This window comes from Camelina sativa, chromosome 5, assembly GCF_030686135.1.
Source record: "Camelina sativa cultivar CO46 ecotype springtype chromosome 5, ASM3068613v1".
In the NCBI taxonomy this organism is placed as follows: Eukaryota; Viridiplantae; Streptophyta; class Magnoliopsida; order Brassicales; family Brassicaceae; genus Camelina; species Camelina sativa.
The window spans coordinates 23428906-23448442 of record NC_141884.1 but is presented as its reverse complement, the minus strand read 5'-3'; the positions used below and the strand labels follow the sequence as shown (position 1 = coordinate 23448442).

The following is a 19537-nucleotide window of genomic DNA, read 5'->3' as shown; positions in this document are numbered from 1 at the left end:
ATTGTCATGCCAGTAGCCAAACTCTATTGTTTAATCTAACCTCCTCACTAAACATAACGAACAAGTTATCCTAAAAGAACCGTATCTATGCATTTTGCACCGGAACCTTGTTAAACCAACATAAAAATGAATGTATCTAAAGGTCAAAGATAGGAAACACCCGTAATTATTATTTTGCAGAAAGTAGTATGAGAGTTTTAAGTTTTCAAAGTACCACTTAAAATAATAAAACCGAATAATTTATTAGATACTATAATAATTAATACAAAGATAGGAAACAAAACACAAATATATATTTTTTTTTTGACGGCAACACAAAAATATATTATTTTGTTGAAAACAAACAAGTTTCGTACTTATAAGTACTGTACCACTTAACATAAAATAATATATTTTCGAGGCTGGACGTATTCCTCATGCGCAAATTCGTTTTCGTTGCAGAGTTTCTTACAAGCATTCTCACATAGAGGTAGAGTTGCCTTTTTAGAAACATTCATACATTGGTTTGGGACACAATGCTTAACACACACATCCTTTGTATTTGCATGTGTTGAAACAATCATCGTAAATAAAACTACAATCATCAAAACACTGCATATGTTTTTCATTGTCGCCATTGTGTGAAAATCAATGAGTTTTGCGAGTGTTCAAGCCGTATTAAATGTTGTTTGTGTTATATAGCAAACAAATTTGTAACTGGATGATTGTGTTGGGTTGGCCTTTTGTGGCTTATATAGCAAAAGTAGTAAAAATTTTAACTTTTAATTTTTTGTTAATTAGTTAGTTTGTCTATTCTTGTTGGACGTCTAAAAATAGTCCATCGCCTACCATTTCTTGTTATATAAGTTGCTTTTTTTTTCTGTTGTTTTGGGCCAAAACTTTTGGCCATCCAAACCAATAACTAATCATTCATTTTGTAAATTCTAGCTATGGTTTTTTTTTCCTGGTCGACATGAAGTCTGATATGCTGTGATTTTTGTTTCTGTTCTGTTCAGTACTATTCAATACCCAAAAGGCGCAAGGCCAAATCATTTGTCTTGAGAACTACGCGAGACGAGGCAGAGAATGCCATAAAATAACAAACACACAAATCTATAAATTTACATTTCAAGCGTTGTAGTTTGTAACTTTGTATATATATCAAGGTTTAGCGACATAATTAACATGTTTATTGCATATAAAGAAATTAAACTCAGACATCAGTGTATTAACATCGATTAAAGTGGTATAGTTGGAAGCTTTTCATACTATCTACTAAAATCGAAGTTAACTGTTACTTTGGGCGTTTTGTTTTGCTTTAATTGCATTTTTCCCTCAATGATTAATATACCGACAGTATCAACAAAGACCTGGGCATGAAGCTTTTCTCTTGCACTTAAGCTGCCAAGGCGCACACGACGACATAGTCGGTAACATGTCGCAGTGATGACTGTGTTAGGGACATACTAGGAGTTTATATCCCTCCATCCCACTTTCATCTCTGTCGCTGGAATGGTGATCCCCTGTCGCTGTGATTCCACGCCAGTGAAGTTCCCAACAGCCATCTTATTATGCCTTAGCCTTAGTATGAAATCAAAGCTGTCTCTGCGACTCTGATACGCCTCCAAGAAGGGCCTACGTTTTGTAAACTCGGAAGTAAATGGAAAGATTTGATTGAACAAGTGACCTGTGGTTTTAATTTATATTCCGATATACCAACGTCTGTACAATATTGTTGATGTCTCTCTCTCTCTTAATTTACTTTTTTTCCTTCTCCTATATTACCCGGGATAACAAAATTTGGTCAGAACGTGTTTCTAATCGCGAAAATCTTCGTATGGTGAAGATCCGCTTGAATAGCCACTTTCAAATGCAGTGGTCTCTCTTGGAGATGATGGAAGTGATTCCCTTTGCTGAGATGTTGAACCTAAGAAGAAAAAAACAAATGAAAAAGCTGAGTTAATGAACTTTTGGCTGACAATAAAATTGCCAATGTGACTGTTTCACAAGAATCTTTTATCTATCAAATTAGAAGATTGAATTTATCAAGGAGGTCACTTTCTTGAAAAGTTCTTATACGTATACTATCTATAGGAATCAGTGGTTACTGACTGGGAACAGCTAAGTAGGGTTAAGAGCGTTTCTAGTTACCTCTTTGAGATCTTGGACGGAATTTCTTAGTGTGCCGTCTGATGAGTTTCTTAGCTTTTGTTATAGTTAGTTGCCGAGCAAAAGGAGAGAATTCTACATCACTGTCACTCCAATCCCCGTGGAAGTCATTCTCTGCTTCACCTCTCATAGTTCTCAAGACGAATGCTTTAGCCTTGCGCCTTTGGGTATTGAATAGTCCTCGAATAGAAGTAACAAAACCATCGCCTGCTCCATCACTTTGACGCTTGAACCATGTGACTTGTTGTTGATCAGGTTTCCCAGTTTGATCATTGTCACTTAGATTCAGGTCATTGTCAGTAGACTCGCGATTGTTATGTGACTTGTCTTTGAATTTCTTCCCCTGAAAGTTTGAATGGAAAGAGAACTAATTAGCTTGCTTATCTTTGTCCCCATAACCTAAATATTCATTCACGCAAGACATTTCTGACCTGCATTCCAGTAACTGACTTCAATACTCCCCAAATGATGTGCTTCTTAACTCGGGAAAAAAGCCTTCTCCAAGTCCCGGTAAACTCAACACGATGAAATGTATCCATCAACAATTTGAGGTCGTTAACAACAAATCTTGAGCCCTCATAGGTAACTAGAAGCTCCACCTAAGTTGAAATTATTTAAACTAGTTAAAGCAAACCAATTTCTGACCTTTATTTAAAGTGGTTTAGAAATTAGCTTACTTACCTGACTAATTTTAATATTGTGAAACTCCATCATCTTTCTAGGCCTAGATTTCTTCTCCTCGTGTGATTTCCCAGCCTTCTTTTCTTCATGAGAAGAGCGGCCAGACTTGACAGTTTTCATCTCTTTGGCCTTCTGTTTAGAGGAATCCTCCTGTTGTTCAATGGAAGATGACACTGTGCAAGAGTGAGCCTGTAGAACGAGTTCATTAGCTACGGATTCTGCCACATTTTCTTCCCAGCTCCTATCGAAAGAAGATGTTCTTCTCAACTCCTGAGCTGAACCGCCAGTGCTAGACCTGAGGCTTAGGATATTGGATTTCTGCAAAGAGAATGCAAGTAAAATCAGAAAAAAAAAAAAAAAAAAAAGAAGAATAATAATAGAGAAGAAATTTAAATTCAGACTATGGTTAAAGCCTACTTGGACAGAGTCTGCATTGGTTTGTGACTGCACAATCGCAGTAGAAGAGAGAGCTGCAGAACTAACTCGAGATGCTTCAACATCCCTTAAGGCGTGGCTAGTTGTTCCAGAAGATTCATGACCTGCCAACCCTTTTTTTACACGTTTTGAACCAGCTGTCGTCGAAATTTTCCAAACTTCCTGCAGGACACAAAATTAACCCAAAAAGCATTCATATAAACTTACTTCAATCAGATTTTCATCTGTAGGCGCAATTAGGATGTTATATCTGACCTGTCGCCTTTGTGAATCCTGCTCTTCCTCTGGGAAGAAATATTCCCACATCATTCTGTACATTGTCTCTGTCAAATGGATTCTGAGAGGATAAATCTCCACCTACAAGATTTGCAGCGATTATCAGACATATTTAACACAAGAAAAGAAATATAGCTCAGTTAAAAGATGTAAAACAGTCATATAAAATTTACTGATAATTAATTCTACTGGTCCCGTTGGGTCTTTTGTAAATTTGCAAACCCAGTAACAGAGTGTTGAAAGAGGAAACTTACATGGAAAAGCTCAAGTGGATAATGGCCATCTTTTGGCGCTCCCTGCTTTGCATCCACACGTAGCATAACTTTCCTGTAAATAAAATTACATCACTCCTAATGAAATTCAGCTTCAACTTATCAGAACTGATACAAGAGTTAAGTGGCTTTAGTCAACTATAAGATATGTGGAAATAAAAAGGAATCACACTCCCAAAGTCAGAACCAGCATAAAATAATGTTTATAAAGTAAAGAAGAGTCACGTCACACTAAATAAGATCCTTAATATATACTATTGTATGAAAATCCAAAAGCAAAGTGCAAAGTACGTAGTATGGTCCATGGAAAACAAAACAGGCGCTGTGGAGAAGATGTAAAGAAAACTTACTTTCCCCATTCAGGTGGAGGATTCCATGCTGATAAGAGCATATCTGACTTTGCGTTGGGTAGACAGTTCCTAACAACAAAGTACTTGGTGGTGAATCGAGCAACACCAATGTCTTTGTAGTCCCGATCAAAGTCATATATCTGCATGAACAAACCCAATTTAATATGTACGCCTTTAAATTTAAACAGGCTGCATACATCCAACAGACCAAGACAGTGATAAATTAAGTAAACTAAGGAAAGATTGTAAGCAAATTTCTCATCATTCCATATTCTAAAGAGTAAACAGTAAGTGAATAATAGAACAAGATTCTTTTGATGCTATCACTTTAGAGGCATTACGTACCAAGTCATTTATCTCTGCCTCAGCAAAGGATTTACCATCTACAAGCATGCTCCAAACAACCTTATTTATTTGCAAGGAAATACACATAGCATATGATGGGCTTTTGTTCTTCTCCTTCTCCATTATTCGCAGCTGTGCAGCCTTTTGCAACGCCATTCTTAAAGATGCAGAAGCCGCCTTTCTAGACTTTTGTGCATATGTGAGCTCTTTTTTTAATCCTTGCACCTAAAACAGACCAGCAGAAATTGCAACATCAACTTTATATAGTCAACATCAAGAACAGAAACATAATGCTGATGCTTAGGATGACCAGAAACTGTAATCGAATAGTTGCATGCACAGCTAACACTAGTTAATGAAACAAGTTGAAGCAGTAACCAATGAATCATCAAGCAAACTTCTTTCCCTGGAGTCTTACCAGAATGGATCTTCTGGTACTAATCATCCACAATTCACCTTCCCTTTCCATATGTGTGTCATCCGTATTGTCAGAACAATGTGACAATTTTCTAATATCATCAAGAAGCAACTTTCGTTCTCGCTCTTTCTCTTCAAGGTTGATTTTTGCAAGTTCTACTTCTTCAACTCCGTATGGAACTACCTCATCAGCCTCCTCTTCAACATCTTCATCTTCAGTGGGACATTGGAGACTACTTTTCCTAGGCCTGAATCATAAAACGGATCTCCTTAATGCTAGGACATGTTTGAAAAATAGACACAGAAGAAAATGTATTTGAAGTTTAGCCCTAATCATCAGCGAACTGAAGGGGGTATGGATTCAAAATATCACATATGTTTATTTAAGGCTAGTTACAGCAAGAAACAAGAGAAAATGCAGAATATTGACATGAAAAATGTGGGCCCCTATAATATTATTCAGGTTCAATACTCACTTTGGAAGCCTTGCAAAGAGAAGGTTTGTCAACACATCCAGCATAACTTGGAATTGCCGAGATGTCATTGTAGCTATTATATTGTGTGAATTAAAAGTGAGCTCTTTTAGTGGTTTCACCTGCAAACGTATAAATAAGAATTAAATTACTTAAAAGAAATTAATAGTGAGGTTAAGTCTCTGATTAGACCCTGAAACAAAAGAAACATATTTGCCCAGAGACATGAAGGTATCAATCACATGTGTAAATTGACTGAATTACTCCTGACAGCCAACAGAAATTCAGTCGTTCATAGAATTGTACTAGTCTATATGAGAAGATCTTCAATCAGTAAATGTGAAGTTAAATTGCTACACATGGCATAAAGAGAACACCACTCCCACTTCAAAGAATTTAAAATGTACACCAATTTCCAGTATATGGTGTTGTATTATCATGAAAGTGTAGAGACTTTTTTTTTTTGTTGAGACATTTCATCTCCTTCCATGATCCAATGCAGAATATGACATGTTTCAGAATTCTCCTATAACTGTTGCACTATCAACGAGCAACTATAACTGTTCTCCTATGCACAAGAAAGCGACGAAACATGTCTCTGGAGACGATATAATGAAATTCTGACCAAAAAACACTATAAGGAATTGGTGTTACCTTTAGATCAGGGGTTCCACCTTTGTGTCTAGTATACCGGAAATACATGTCACAAGGCATGAAAACTCTTTCAAGTAGAGCCCCAGTACGCTTCACTTTTGGGGAGTTTCTGCGAATTTTCGGGAGCCACTGCAATCCAGCACCTGGATCAACATCAGTAGGAGCAACATGGGCTTGCACATGCTCTAACATTACAGAAACTTCCATCCGTGTCCATGTCATTTCAGGACTACTATCTGGAATTTGGACACTTCCACTGCCAAGAGCCTGCTCAATCACTTCCACACCAACACGCATAACGGAATGAAATGATCGTGCAAGAACACGACCACTGACAGCAGCTAGCAGAAAGCGACCCTGGTATCCATCAAAGTAATGTTTGCCAACAAGTCAGTACACTACTTTTTAAACCCAAGACACAAAGACAATTTTGTTTATTAACAAGATTTACCATGTAGCTTGTACAAATAATATAAATTTACAGTGCACAGCTATAACACATGCCAAGAGAAGTTTGAATGCGAGCTTGGTAAACTTAATCACCCAAGAACCATAGTGTTGAAACGCTCTAAAGTGGGTATTAAATGTGCATTCTTATGCATCAGTAAATACTTACATTAGCATCTTCTGAGTGAAGATTAAACTGTGGCTCAATGACATTCACCATGAAGTGACGAGTTCCTTCTTCCTCAGATTCAATGGTCTCAACTATACCTGTTCATACATCCAGGTCAAATGCTAATCTTTTTAGAAATTCATTATATTAAGAAATTCCAGTAATTTGATAAAGTTTGAGTAACAAGATAGATAACAGACATTGAAAGGAAACAAGACATACCAACTCTGTCATCTGATTTCTCTATTTTCAACGAGTGTGACGGTGATGAAGGAGGTTTAGCCATCTCCATAGGCTGAGAAGGGAGATTTCTTCCAGGGCTTGCAGAAGATCTCGACATTTCCCCTTGATGCGTTTCGGGACAGGAATCCTTTTGGTTCTCTTCATGAAGCTTCCTCTGTGTATACTGACGAGAAGGAGAAGGTTTAGGAGGTTCAAATGCTTTTGAAATTCCACCAACAAAAGACCAAACAGCATTCCTGTTCTCTATCGTCCACAAGAGTTTGAGGCCATAAACAAAGACCCGCTGACAATTGTCAGCAATGACAACATTGTATCCGTCATCATCACTAGGATCTGATCGTATGTGTTCATCACTTTCACTTCCATTCTCAAACTCAGACCGCACATACGTCATCTCAAGATTTCTTCGTCCAGCCTCTTGCCATGCCAACAGTCTTTCAGGATCTGCTTTTGGAGCCTGCCTTCTGATTGTAAAATAATCAGAAGACAATAAAAACCCTTCATCGCGATGCTTCTCATCCCTCTTATGGTCCTTCCCAGAGGGTACTCTGTCTATCAAAGCATTCTGAGTACTTTTTCTCAAAAACTGAACACTTCCTGGAATGCATGGATGCTCATCTTTGTTAATAAAAGCCTTAGGCACATGAAGGTCCAGACCCTGATATACAAGGTCAAGTGCATCCCGCTTGCATTCAAATGTATACTTTTGCTTCCCGCGACTATAGCATAATTCGTATTTTAGCTTTGCCATGTTAAAGGTCAATCCTTTGGCAGGGTCATCAGAATCCCAAGGCATGTACTTTATCAGGGAAGGAGTGGCATCTACACGGAGCATAAATTCCGTCATTACCTTATCCATAGATAAATTTCCCGACCTTGCAGCTCTTGCGACTCCAAACCTAGGCCATCTGGAGAAAGAACGTAACTTGTGTGGAGGATAGTAATTCATACCCCAAAACTTAAGTATCCATGCCAAATCATGAGCTCCAAGATTCATAACTGGTGGTGCAAGAGGTATGCTGTCAGGCTTGTCTTCCGAAGTGTAGACAGTTCCAACGTCTGTTGGGTTCTCAGTACCTGAGGAAGACTGATGGAATTTTTCGGGTCTAAGTGAGAAATTCCACCGAAGCGAGAGTGATGTTGATCTGAAGGGATCAAAGACCTTCTCACGAGGCTTTCCTTCAGCTGGAAATGCATATAGATAATGATTCAAAGAATTCCCAGACTCACAATCCCAGTCCATTGTAACTTCAAGATTAAAATCTGGAGCTTCAATAAATGCAGCTTTAGAGGCATCGACTGGAACTTTTAAGGAATGTCGACTAATCAAACTCTCTAGACTGCTCAATTTTATCTTAAAGTCTTTAGCATTGACAAATACACGACCATCTGACTGCTGAAGTTCAATAGGACCAGTCACAATTTGAAGTTTGTCAAGACTCTCATATGGATCCGTTGTAGCAAGAACAGACCAATTTGATTCAGAAAAAGACAAAGTAATATTGCCATGAACGTAGTTTCTCATGTCATCCCACCAGGGTAAGCTTCGTTCTTTTTTGACAACCTGTGCCATACCTGGATTCCTATGACTCAGATTAGCTCTACGAAGAGCCACTGTGAAGGCATAGCTAATGTCAGCAAAAGCTGGTTCATATCCAACCCCAAAGGAAACTTCTCCTTGTTCAAAGTGTATACGCAGATCTGAGTAAGTCTTCAACGGTGGAGTTGTGCCACTGGCTGACCGGAACATTCGCACTTTTCTCCATCTTCCTACAAAGACGTCTTGGGAAATTTGTGGCTGAAAACATGTTGCCTAGTTTAAAAAAACAATTACAAGCAGTTAAATAATCAGTCAACTGATAACAACAGGCATTCCATTGTGCTAGTAAAATCACTGTGACGATGAACTAAAATACTACATCTATATGCAATCCCAGCTACATACAAATGCACAACTACAGATCTACGAGAACTTGTCTAGCGTGCAAAAAAGAATAATAATCCAAACAAGCATGCATTGGACGACAAGAAAAGAATATTGATCTCTTACTTAGATTGAGAATGAAGTGAGAAACAAATCTTCTGGGGATGGAAACAACCCGAAACCACTAAATTTGTTGGATTTCAGAAATATATCGTACTGGAGCAGACCATTAAAACTAAAGGTCCCAGAAAATAAATCAGCTACTACCATTACTATGCTCTAGAATAAACAAAATAATCACAGAAAAAAACATTAACAACAAAAATCAATCACAAAAGAGAAGTAATACACAATATAGAGACGGCATGGGAAAGGATAACACAAAAATAATAATACCTGCTGAGCCAGTACTATACGACCTTCACATTTGCCAGAAGTGCCAGAGAGGAGAGGAAGTGTGTAATTCCTTAACTGAACAACCAAGCATCCAGTATTCAAGTAGACATTGCTTCCATATAAGCGTGAAAAGGGTATATCGTTTTCTTGACAAATAGGATCAAGCTTCTTCAAGACTTCTATCAAACCAGCATCACCACCATGAACTGCCGTCAAGCTTAAATCAAAATCTGTGGCACAAACAGAAAGAAGAGAGGTTCTAGTAGCACTTGGCTTAAAACCTGCCTGGAATCCTTCCCTACAGGCACCTGAACCCTCTGAGGGAGCTAAACCTTGGCATGCCTGATAATACGATTGAAACGACCGTTTATGAATCTCCTCCTTCACTTTGTTAATAGCTAAAGGATCCTCGACATCAATTTCAACCCCATCAAAAAACATCCTTCTTTCATCTGAAGCATCACTTGTTTCTGCACCTTTAGGAGCCTGACTAGCTTTGTGTATAAGATCTTCAAGGAATTTCAATCGGACAGCCAACTCGCAGGCTTCTTTCTTCACCAGCTGATAGTGTTCATCAAGCCAACCCTGAATTGGTTCTTCCTCAATATCTGCAGTAAGTCTGCGTATGCAGAATCTTATGCGGCCAAATTTTGGACCAGATTTCTTAGGCTTTGAGCTTTCTCTCTTTCTTGATAAAATATATCTTCCTTTTGCTGCAGATATAAGTTTCAAGCCTCGCAACATCTCTTCAATTGAATCATCTATAGCACGCAACTGTAGTTTGTATGGCATACAAATATGCATGTCAAGCCCTTGTACAACCCAGTCCCACGGACCACCTGTCATTACAGGGACTGAATCAGACAAATTCAAAGAAGCAGTAGGGATTCTTGATATTTGCATTCTTGTAGTTTTAAATACTCGAGATCCATTGAAAGCAAGCATAAGCCCCTCAAGAAGCACTCCTATACAGGCATTCTCAGAAAAAATTGATTGTGCCTCCAACGTAACCTCCACCCCATCTCCTACCTCAGCTGATATAGTCAACGTTTCCACATCAATAGCAAACATAGATTCCTTTTTCTTCTGCTTGTCAACAGAACTGGACTGATTTGTTTTTTCACTCGGGCCACCATCTTTCACACTAGAGATGCCTTTATCGCACCCGCTTTCAGGTCCATTATGCCTCTGTGCATACACCAGGGATCTCAACCGCAAAAACAGTTCATAAAAAGATAGATGGACGTCAGGTTCCCAACCCAGTGAAATATGAGTAGCACTGAAGAGAGAACAGACATCAATTTCATTAAGACCACCAGATCGACGTACAAGCTTCGCATTGTGCATATCAAACAATGTGACATTCGAACAAGGCTTATGCTCCTCCAGATACTCCTGGTAGATGGATTTTGCTCTTTCAAGTTCCACTTGGGTTGAGCGTTTATCCTTGTTGAGACAAACGCTAAACTGTGATATTTCAAGAGAGACTGAGTACTTCAGTCTTTTACAAGCTTCAGGAGCAGTAGACAGAATGCTCGCAGTGCGTGGTGTGCCGTCAGCCAGTGATCTAAATGAAACCCGACCACCTTGGGATCCATAATTGACAGATTTAGGATCGTCAATGATAGTATTATCCAATCCTGTATCATCACAGAAATTTACACAGCAACGTTCTAGATTGAGGTTTACAAGCCCAGTTCCTTTCCCAGATGCTTTGGATGGTTGCACTCCACCAGTCTTATTTGTCTTTTTGCCAGCAACAGATAATGTCTTAAAGAGAACGTTGAAGGTCATAGCATTTGTTATGATAGATTCAACACGCTTGAAAGATAAATAGATACCCATTCCGGTCACATCTACTGAGAGTACCAATTTACTTCTGAAACCAACCTCGTCAGATGATGTCCTATCTCTCCTTCCCCAATCCAAGCTAATCTTTGCTATATGCATCAATGAACCAGAGTTTGGCTCTATTCCGAAAAGGTGTTCTTTAAAGCATTCTTGGTACTCATCTGCCAAATGCAGATTCAATTCACCAAGTTCAACATGAACTGATGTGCCCAGACTTGAGATGTTATTTGCAAACACATGTGAAGACTGCGAACAAAACTGCATATAAAAACACCGAGAATAAAATACTGTTTAGCATTTAGTAAGCCATTTTATATGTTGCACAACAAAATTAAGAACTCAACAATCAAGCATCTGAAGGTTTATCGCCCTATCTCATAACTACAGATAAAGTTCAGTTAATGTATGAAGTCTAAAATTAACCTAATTACGTCGGATAATAACTAGCACAAGATGCCCATAATGGGATGCAGCACGATACCGTTTGATTCATGTTCAACCACTACAGATATACATGGAAAAGGTTACTTACATGATACATAGGCGAATCATCAATACCATATAGCATAACCGTCATCTCCGGGGCTGAAACTGTGCCTGTCCACATGATGGCCTTCATATCAGCAGCTTTTGTTTTCTCAAGTGTGTGAGCTTTTTCTTGCAGCACCAGTTTTTTCTTTCTTAAGAAATGAAGGCGCAACCATGGCTGTAGTCTAGAAATGAATAGATTGCATCGGGTACCTCCTAGCTTTATATCAACTTCAGCTCGAACAGGCAGAACTGGCTGAAAAGAGAAGGTAGCCATCAAGATAATATGTATCAACATAAACTTACATAGTTTAGAAAAATAAATCTTAATCTGATGCATACCAACATAGCATACTGTCTGTTCTACATAAATGCATATCATGCAGGAATATTTGGCGATTGAACTACTGTTACCAATGTCAAGCAAGAACTAAAAGAGCCCATGAACTCATAGGCAAATCGAGAAGTAAAACTACAAACAGAAATCTGAGTAGCAGAGAAAAATCATTTAAATTAAACTCCACTCTGCAGAAAATACACGACAAATAACAAATCGGAAAACACTTCTCTCTGTTATGAAATGGTAAGGTGCTTTCCTTAGTCAAAAACGTACAAGGGAATATTTGGAATAAAAATTTAAAAGCTGATAAGCAGGAGAGATAAACTCTTCAAAAACATATGTACTTCCGATGTATCCAGCAACAGTTCCGGCATCGGTACTGGAAATTAAACTGGAGCTACTGAAAACCTTATTGATGATGAGCACTCATATAAAAAGTCACACAATGATGAAAGAACAGACAAAAAAATACTGCACAGCAGGACGCGTGTCAATCGAAATTCAGTTGTTAAGACACAAATAAATAGGCATCTTTTATCACAAGGCAGAGTATTGAGTCAAATTTAGAGAACCTTGAAATATAGAAATATAATGTCATGGCTTTCAAACCTGAATTGGGATGTAGATGAAAGAGACCACATCAACTTTCATTATCTCCAGAATAGATGCCTCAGCTTCCTTAAAAAACTGCAAAGAACCACGAGACCATAGCATCAGCACAGATATAGTAAATAATAATTTTTGGCAATCAAATATCTGAAAAATTTCCATCACACGAGCATACATGAATCTCACTGAGTTCCATCTGAACATCAAGACGTGTACTCTCCCCTGTGTCTTCAAAAGATTTTGATTTAACACTTCTTAGATGAATTCCTGTGATGTTATTCTCAGCAAGAAGATCATGTTCTCGATTCACACATCTGACATCCAGTTTGGGTAAACTGAAGGAAACCTGCTCGGTATTACCAAACTGTCAGTAGATCTTGGATGAATTCTTCTAAAGTTACAAAACTACACAAAGAAAAGAGTCAAGTCACTTTCCATTAAGCCAACCTGACCTTATCAGGAAACGACGGAGAATACTTTGCAAGAGCTGCCAACAGCTGATTCTCTTTATGGGGTTTCTTGGCAAATGAGGCAACAGTAGCTGACGCTCTAGCTTCATCTGAATGAACTGGAGCAGATGATTGTTTGCTCTTGGGAAATGAATCCTCGTCAAAATTCAGAATCACATCACCAGATATAACTTCCACATTTCGTACAACAATACCTACTGCCCTAAATTCAGAAGAACAAGAAGTACTAACAGTGAGCAAACCACTGTTTCAATATAGATTTATTGTCTGTAACATAAGGGCACAGCCATCTATAAAGTCACAAAGAATTCTAGACAGTGAAATAAATTTCCTAAAACCGTCGACAAAACTCATCCAGTTAAGGAGGATTTACTTCACTTAAAAATCAGATACCAGTGACGGTACCTGTCGTGTCCAAACTCGGAAGAAAGAGAGAGTTCATCACAAAATAAAGCAGCAGAGGATCTGTCTGGAGAGGCCGAAGATGCTTGGGGGGAAGTACAACTTTCAAAGCTTACATTAGATGACTGATCAGAAATTATGCGTGATTCACATAAATGAACCAGAATTGGCAGAACATTTAGCTTAACATATAGATTTGGCTTTGTCCCACCATCCTTATTTATATCCAACTTCAGCTCCTTGACTTCCACAATCACCTTTCGAGTCTGCATTTCACATAGGTAAGAAAGTGGTTTCCAGAGAAGTCCCTATTCAAGAGAAATTAAAGTTCCATCTAGAATTTGGACTCAAATAAATTACCTTCACAACCATATCTGCGATAGAAAGTGAAAGAAACCTTGCAACATTAGCCACCACCATCCACTTTCCCCTGCCTGAAGTTCGAGATTTCTGACTTTTAGCTTTCTGTAAATTTGTCGTTGAAGTTGAGGACCTCATCACAACTTCAAGATCAGATACCAAGACTTGCACTTTTGGATCTCTAGAAAGAAAACCAACGCCAAGTTTGACCAAGGACTGGCGTAAGCTTAGTTTAATTTCACTAGCAGACACCGACTCAATGGCACCCTGGAAAACACTCAAATCAGCAGAAAATCATTCCTTGAGATAAACTTTGTTGTCGAAGAAACTATTGGCAAAGAACTATTGTTCCAGTGGCCAGTAGAACACAATCAATCATGTAAAAATGATATGACTACCTGGGTTTTAAATGGCACTATTTAAAACCAAGATGACTATAGTACCAATCCCAAGAAAGTGAAATGTAAAAAGGAAAGGTGCAATCCACTACATTTCTCTGATTCAAGCTTCTACAGAACTCTCAGCTACAGAAAAAACACTACATCCATAATCCATTACATTGATCTGGTTTAAGCTTCTAAATTCACTACATTGATCTGATTATATTCACTACATTGATCTGAATCGAGCTTCTAAGAAAACATTCTATCTCAGCTACAACAAAGAAACAACATCTACATATATCTGATTCAGGCTTCGACAGAAACATTCTCTCTTAGCTACAGCAAAAACACAACATCCACTACACTGATCTTATTCTCAAGCCTCTACAGACACATTCTTTCTCAGCGACAGCAAAAACACTCTTAAGTCTTCTCTTCCCTCCCTTAACAAATAAAAAGTTCAGGTCAAGTACACAGTGCTCACCTTCTTAAACTTCACCACAACATCCTTAAGGCATTTCCAACCGCCAATACGGAACACAACAGATGCTCCTAGAACTCTACTAAGCATCCAGGCAAACAACCTGGAACAAAGTCTGCACGAAAATTGGAACTATAAGCCACGATTTGCACCACTAGATCAAGTAAATTATCATATAATGAATTGGAAACACTTCGATTTGAACTTGTTTCATCAATAGAACTAAGATCAACGACCAAAAACAACTCGAGCAGGAAGAGAAGAACTCACATGAAGATCATCCACAAAACGATGGAAACAATTAGAAACCCGAAGAAGAACTTCGCAGGTGAAGCAGCCATATTCCACCACCGCCGCAGCAGAGAGAGAGAGAGAAACTAACTCCGCCGGATAAATTAACTAATTCTCTCACCCACCGTCGGCACTAAAACAAACGATTTCCGAGCAAAACACCATCACAGTTCCCAAGTCCGAGAGAATAAACCCTAACCGTTTCAAAATCAGTCAAAATTGTGAGACTAGAGAGCTTCCTCCATAGAAGAAAGATCCGATCCGCGAGGTTTCTGGGAGTGTGATCGCTAGAGAGAGAAAGAGAGAGCTAAGAAGGAGAGAGAGAGACTGTTTGGCTGGTCTGATGGATGACCATGTGTGACTGGCGACGATGGTCGATGGAGTAAGGTTAGGATCTGGTGTGGGGAGGTGTAGCGTAAACTCGGTGGTTTTATTGGGTAAAAGACGTTTGAGATGTCTTTTTGTTTTTGTAGTAGTTAGTAAAGGAAGGGGAGTAAATTTACAACTGTGTCGCTTGGGGAGTCGGATCATAGAGGTCAGAGAGCTACAAACCTGTTTTTAGCTTTTAGGACTCTTCTAGTCATTTTTATCTTTCATTGAATTTTCATTGTTCTTCTTTCTCATCAAAAAAAACTTTAATTAAAGTAAAAAGGTTTAGTTTAAATTAAAAATCCTTGGTAGTATTTTTTTATCAATCATGAAACGGTATCAAAATTTCAAAAATATGAAAATATATATATATATATATATATAACTATTATTTTCTGTATTGTTAACCATTTTTTTATTTACTTAATTATCGTAACATTTTGTGTTACCAATCGAATTTAATTAGAAACAGAGAAATTATATTGTTCTGAATTTTGAAGTTCAATTATTTTCCTAATTGTGCTATTTTCTTTTTATGTAATAAGGTAGGAGATGTTCCAAAATTATATTGTTATAAATTATAAATTTAACTATCTTATTTTATTTTTTTATTTTTAAAATTTAAATATATAATTTTTTATATATATCAAATTATACATCTATGATGCATAACATCTTATTATATAAAATATGATTTCAAAGTTACTCATTAACAAGATTGTGACGCATATCAATTTTATCGGTAAGGTGTCAATACATGTCAATTCTAAATTTACTTGTGACACCCCGGTTTGCGTAGAGGTTTCAAAGAATTGATTTGGCCACATATGCTACCAAAGTGCACCTATCTTTTCCGTCAAGGGTCTTGAGAGAATTATAGAGTTAAGCGTGCTTGAGTTGGAGCAGTCTCAGTATTGCTGACCTTCTGGAAGTGATTGTCGGAACTGTGCGAGTGAGGACAAAACACAGGAATATATGATATGGTGATTTGTAGGGACGGTAAACAAGTCTTTAAATTCTCTTGTACGTAGCAAATCGACTGTCGGATATGGATGAGTTCACAGGCCTAGTGACAGGACGTGAGGTCCATTAGGTAGGTGGGCCCATTGACAGGAAGTGGACATGGGACCCACTAACACTACAAGAAAACAGTCGGTTAGCGACTACACTATTAGTCGTATAAACTGTGTTTACGACCAAATAGCGACTAACTCAAGCAGTCGGAGATCGATAGTCGCTAATTTATGTAGTCGTATTTATAGTCGCCTTTTAGCGACTACTGTACGACCATATAGTGTAGCCGTTATATGGTCATTAAGTAGTCGTCTCATAGTCGTTAAAATAGGACTATATTACGACTATAGTGTGATTAATTAGTAACTGAGTGTTTATAGTCGCTATATAGTCACTTACCGTAGTGACTATTTAGAAACTACATTACGACTATTTGGCCACTGATGTTGATTTTAGAATCTGTATGTTACGACTATTTAGCCACTGCTGTTGATTTCATTATTTGAAAGTTTCATATAATAATTTCCCATTATCCTCTTCTTTTCATTCCCATTATCCTCTTCTTTTCATTCTTGTATACCAATTTTAATTGAAAGATTCGAATTAAGAAAGACATAATATCGAAATATTGAAATACACTACATGTTCAAGTTACAGATATCAAAAGAGGATGAGATAGAGTTCATACAAAAGTGGCAATGAGTTCATACAAAAGAGCGAGAGATAGAGTTCATCTGAGTAGAGTGAGATAGAGTTCATCCAAAAAGAGTTAAGACATAGAAGAAACCTATTAAGCAGCGGTTGATGGAGTTGGAGTTGGATCATCTTGGAGAAGAGGTTTTGTGGTTGTCTGTTTCCTTGCAACGAAATTCTCAAACCGCGGATCACATTCCCTCAGAAAATCCTCGACGACTGATAAATGGTCAATCTTGTCCTTCTGGGCAGCAATAACTTTGGATTGCTCAGCTTGGGCAGCAATAAGTTTGGATTGCTCAGCTTCACGCACAGCTGTTTCTGCATCATGCCTCCGCAGTTGAACAGCATGTTCTTCTATCATGCGTTGAGCTTCCTTCAACTGTTCTTCGAGAGCCACAAAGGTAGAAGAGCCACATGCTTGCTTATGCTTTCCATTGACAAGGCAGTCCTTGAGGCTTCCAACTCCATAAGGTGTTCCTCTTGTATCTTTCTCAGTGGACTTGAAAATAAGAGAAAAGTTAAGATTAGTGGATGAGAAATGAAACTACAAGACTATAAATGTGTATTGGTTTTTTAAAAAAGTTACCTCAAGGAAAATTTCTGTATATTCTTCTGTTGTGAGGTCCCGTGGCCGTGATTCTCCATCCGACACAGCAAAAGACTCTGCCTCGAGCTGAGACAACCTCTCTTGAACAGTCTTCTCATAAGTTCCAGCAATCTTCTCTGCCTTCCGATCAACATATGTACCATCAGGCTTTGTATGTGCCTTGATAAAAACCTCACCAAGTCGGACTTCTCTTCCAATTCCTCAACCTGCAATGTTAGCAAAGAAACAGAGATTAACTAAAAAAAATAACAGCTATGTAAGAATTGAAAGTGGCAAAAATAACAGCTACTTAACCATTTCGTCTTGAAGCTGTCGATACGACTTTTGCCCTGAGAGGTGTACGTGAGGACCTAGGCCGTTACGGTCAGACATACGGGCATCAGAGTAGGTTTTACTCATTTGTTGTGCTTCTTCAGTGTCCCAGTAATCCTCCATCGTAATCCAGAGAGTGTCGCCAATCCAGTTTGGTTGAACTCGACTAGTCCTCACACTGCTAACCATGTCTTTGATCCGGTTTTGACAGATTCCCTCAAAGTAAGCTTGAACAGTCCCGGTTATCAAAGGATCCCAAGTGTGGGTTTTCTAGAAAAAAATGAGCTATTATGAGTAAAAAGAGATGTAAAGCTATGTATGAAAGCTATGTAAAAAGGAGCTATCCTTACCGCGAACTCAAGGAAGTATCTCTCTTGTTTGTCCCGCGGCACACATGTCCAGCTGTAGAAGGGACCTTCGAATTTTTTTTGAAGAATTTTAGTAATCTTCCGAACAAGTTTCGATCCTTTGTCACGAGTAAACCTCCATACACATGAACCAATAAAATAAGTAAGATCAACAGTAATTTTAGTACAATACAAGACAAGACCACAAGACCACAATCATTGTTATTCGCACAAGACAAGACCAACTTAGAAGCTATTCACACAAGACAAACCACAACCATTTCTACTCGCACAAGACAAGACCACAGTAATTGAAGAGGAAAATCATTGTTATTCGCACAAGACAAGACCACAAGACCACAATCATTGTTATTCGCACAAGACAAGACCAACTTTGAAGCTATTCGCACAAGACAAACCACAACCATTTCTATTCGCACAAGAGAATACCACAGTAATTGAAGAGGAAAATCATTGTTATTCGCACAAGACAAGACCACAAGACCACAATCATTGTTATTCGCACAAGACAAGACCAACATAGAAGCTATTCGCACAAGACAACCCACAATCATTTATATTCGCACAAGACAAGACCACAATAATTGAAGAGGAAAATCATACCATTGGGTGTTCGGTGCGGGTGTGGGAGAGAGGATAGTGGTGAACTTATCCCTGTCTGGAACCACAAGCAATGCATTTAGAGCACGCAACACATCAGACTGTAGTTCAGGCAACACCGGAGAAGATTCTTCTTCAAAGTTGTTCCCTTGAGATGATGGATGCGATGGATGCGACTGACTTCTCGCCTGAGGTTGAGAGGGTCGAACTGGAGAAGGCGGAGAGACTTCTCGACTTCTGGCCTGACTTCTCACCTGACTTCTCGCCTGACTTCTCGCCTGAGTTTGAGAGGGTCAAACTGGAGAAGGCGGAGAGACATCCCGACTTCTCCCCTGAGTCCGTGGACTGAAGTGGACTTCTTCTGAAGGAGTCCGGTGTAGCTCGGGTGGAGGTGGATGTGTAGATGAGTTCTGAAAAAGTTGTTGCGGCGGAGGATAGTTCCGGATCTGGGCTGGAGACTGTCGTTGCAAACCGCCGACTTGTGCTTCAGGCGTCTGCAGAGGAGGAGGATCTTGTCCCGCCGGCGTGAAGTTGTACCGACTGGGCAGAGTATTAGGCCGTCGATTTGGTGTTGCCCCCGTCGCTCTCTGAGTAACGTTAGGACCAACCTTCCTCTTCTTCCCTCG

The 19537-nt window shown here is 38.7% G+C and overlaps 2 protein-coding genes across 3 annotated transcripts; both read right to left on the bottom strand.

Moving 5' to 3' along the window:
* Positions 1-313: 313 nt before the first annotated feature.
* Positions 314-617, bottom strand: LOC109132879 (uncharacterized). The gene has a single exon (XM_019245331.2). The coding sequence runs from the start codon at positions 615-617 to the stop codon at positions 375-377; it is 243 nt and encodes an 80-aa protein (XP_019100876.2). The 3' UTR covers positions 314-374.
* Positions 618-1648: 1031 nt separating this feature from the next.
* Positions 1649-15395, bottom strand: LOC104789416 (protein SABRE). Of its 2 annotated transcripts, none has more exons than XM_087450641.1 (23): positions 14925-15395; positions 14658-14769; positions 13791-14057; positions 13434-13696; positions 13011-13230; positions 12734-12904; positions 12559-12636; positions 11614-11865; positions 9231-11339; positions 6890-8723; positions 6668-6765; positions 6052-6408; positions 5401-5519; positions 4926-5172; positions 4508-4732; positions 4163-4302; positions 3795-3867; positions 3520-3621; positions 3247-3426; positions 2830-3147; positions 2580-2747; positions 2131-2491; positions 1649-1906 (listed from the first exon to the last, which is right to left on the bottom strand). In XM_087450641.1, the coding sequence occupies exons 1-23, from the start codon at positions 14993-14995 to the stop codon at positions 1797-1799; spliced, it is 7875 nt and encodes a 2624-aa protein (XP_087306767.1). In that variant the 5' UTR covers positions 14996-15395; the 3' UTR covers positions 1649-1796. The 2 variants fall into 2 exon arrangements, with proteins under 2 accessions (XP_087306767.1, XP_087306768.1); XM_087450642.1 differs by having other exon boundaries at positions 13011-13225; positions 14925-15294.
* Positions 15396-19537: the final 4142 nt, after the last annotated feature.

Excerpts from the sequence above, each read along its gene's own strand:
- LOC104789416 (XM_087450641.1), bottom strand. The coding sequence starts at position 14,995 with ATGGCTGCTTCACCTGCGAAGTTCTTCTTCGGGTTTCTAATTGTTTCC. Across the intron at positions 5,173-5,400 it reads CTCTTTGCAAGGCTTCCAAA|GCCTAGGAAAAGTAGTCTCC; the intron begins GTGAGTATTGAA and ends TTTATGATTCAG. Across the intron at positions 2,492-2,579 it reads AGTCAGTTACTGGAATGCAG|GGGAAGAAATTCAAAGACAA; the intron begins GTCAGAAATGTC and ends TCAAACTTTCAG.
- LOC109132879 (XM_019245331.2), bottom strand. The coding sequence starts at position 617 with ATGGCGACAATGAAAAACATATGCAGTGTTTTGATGATTGTAGTTTTA.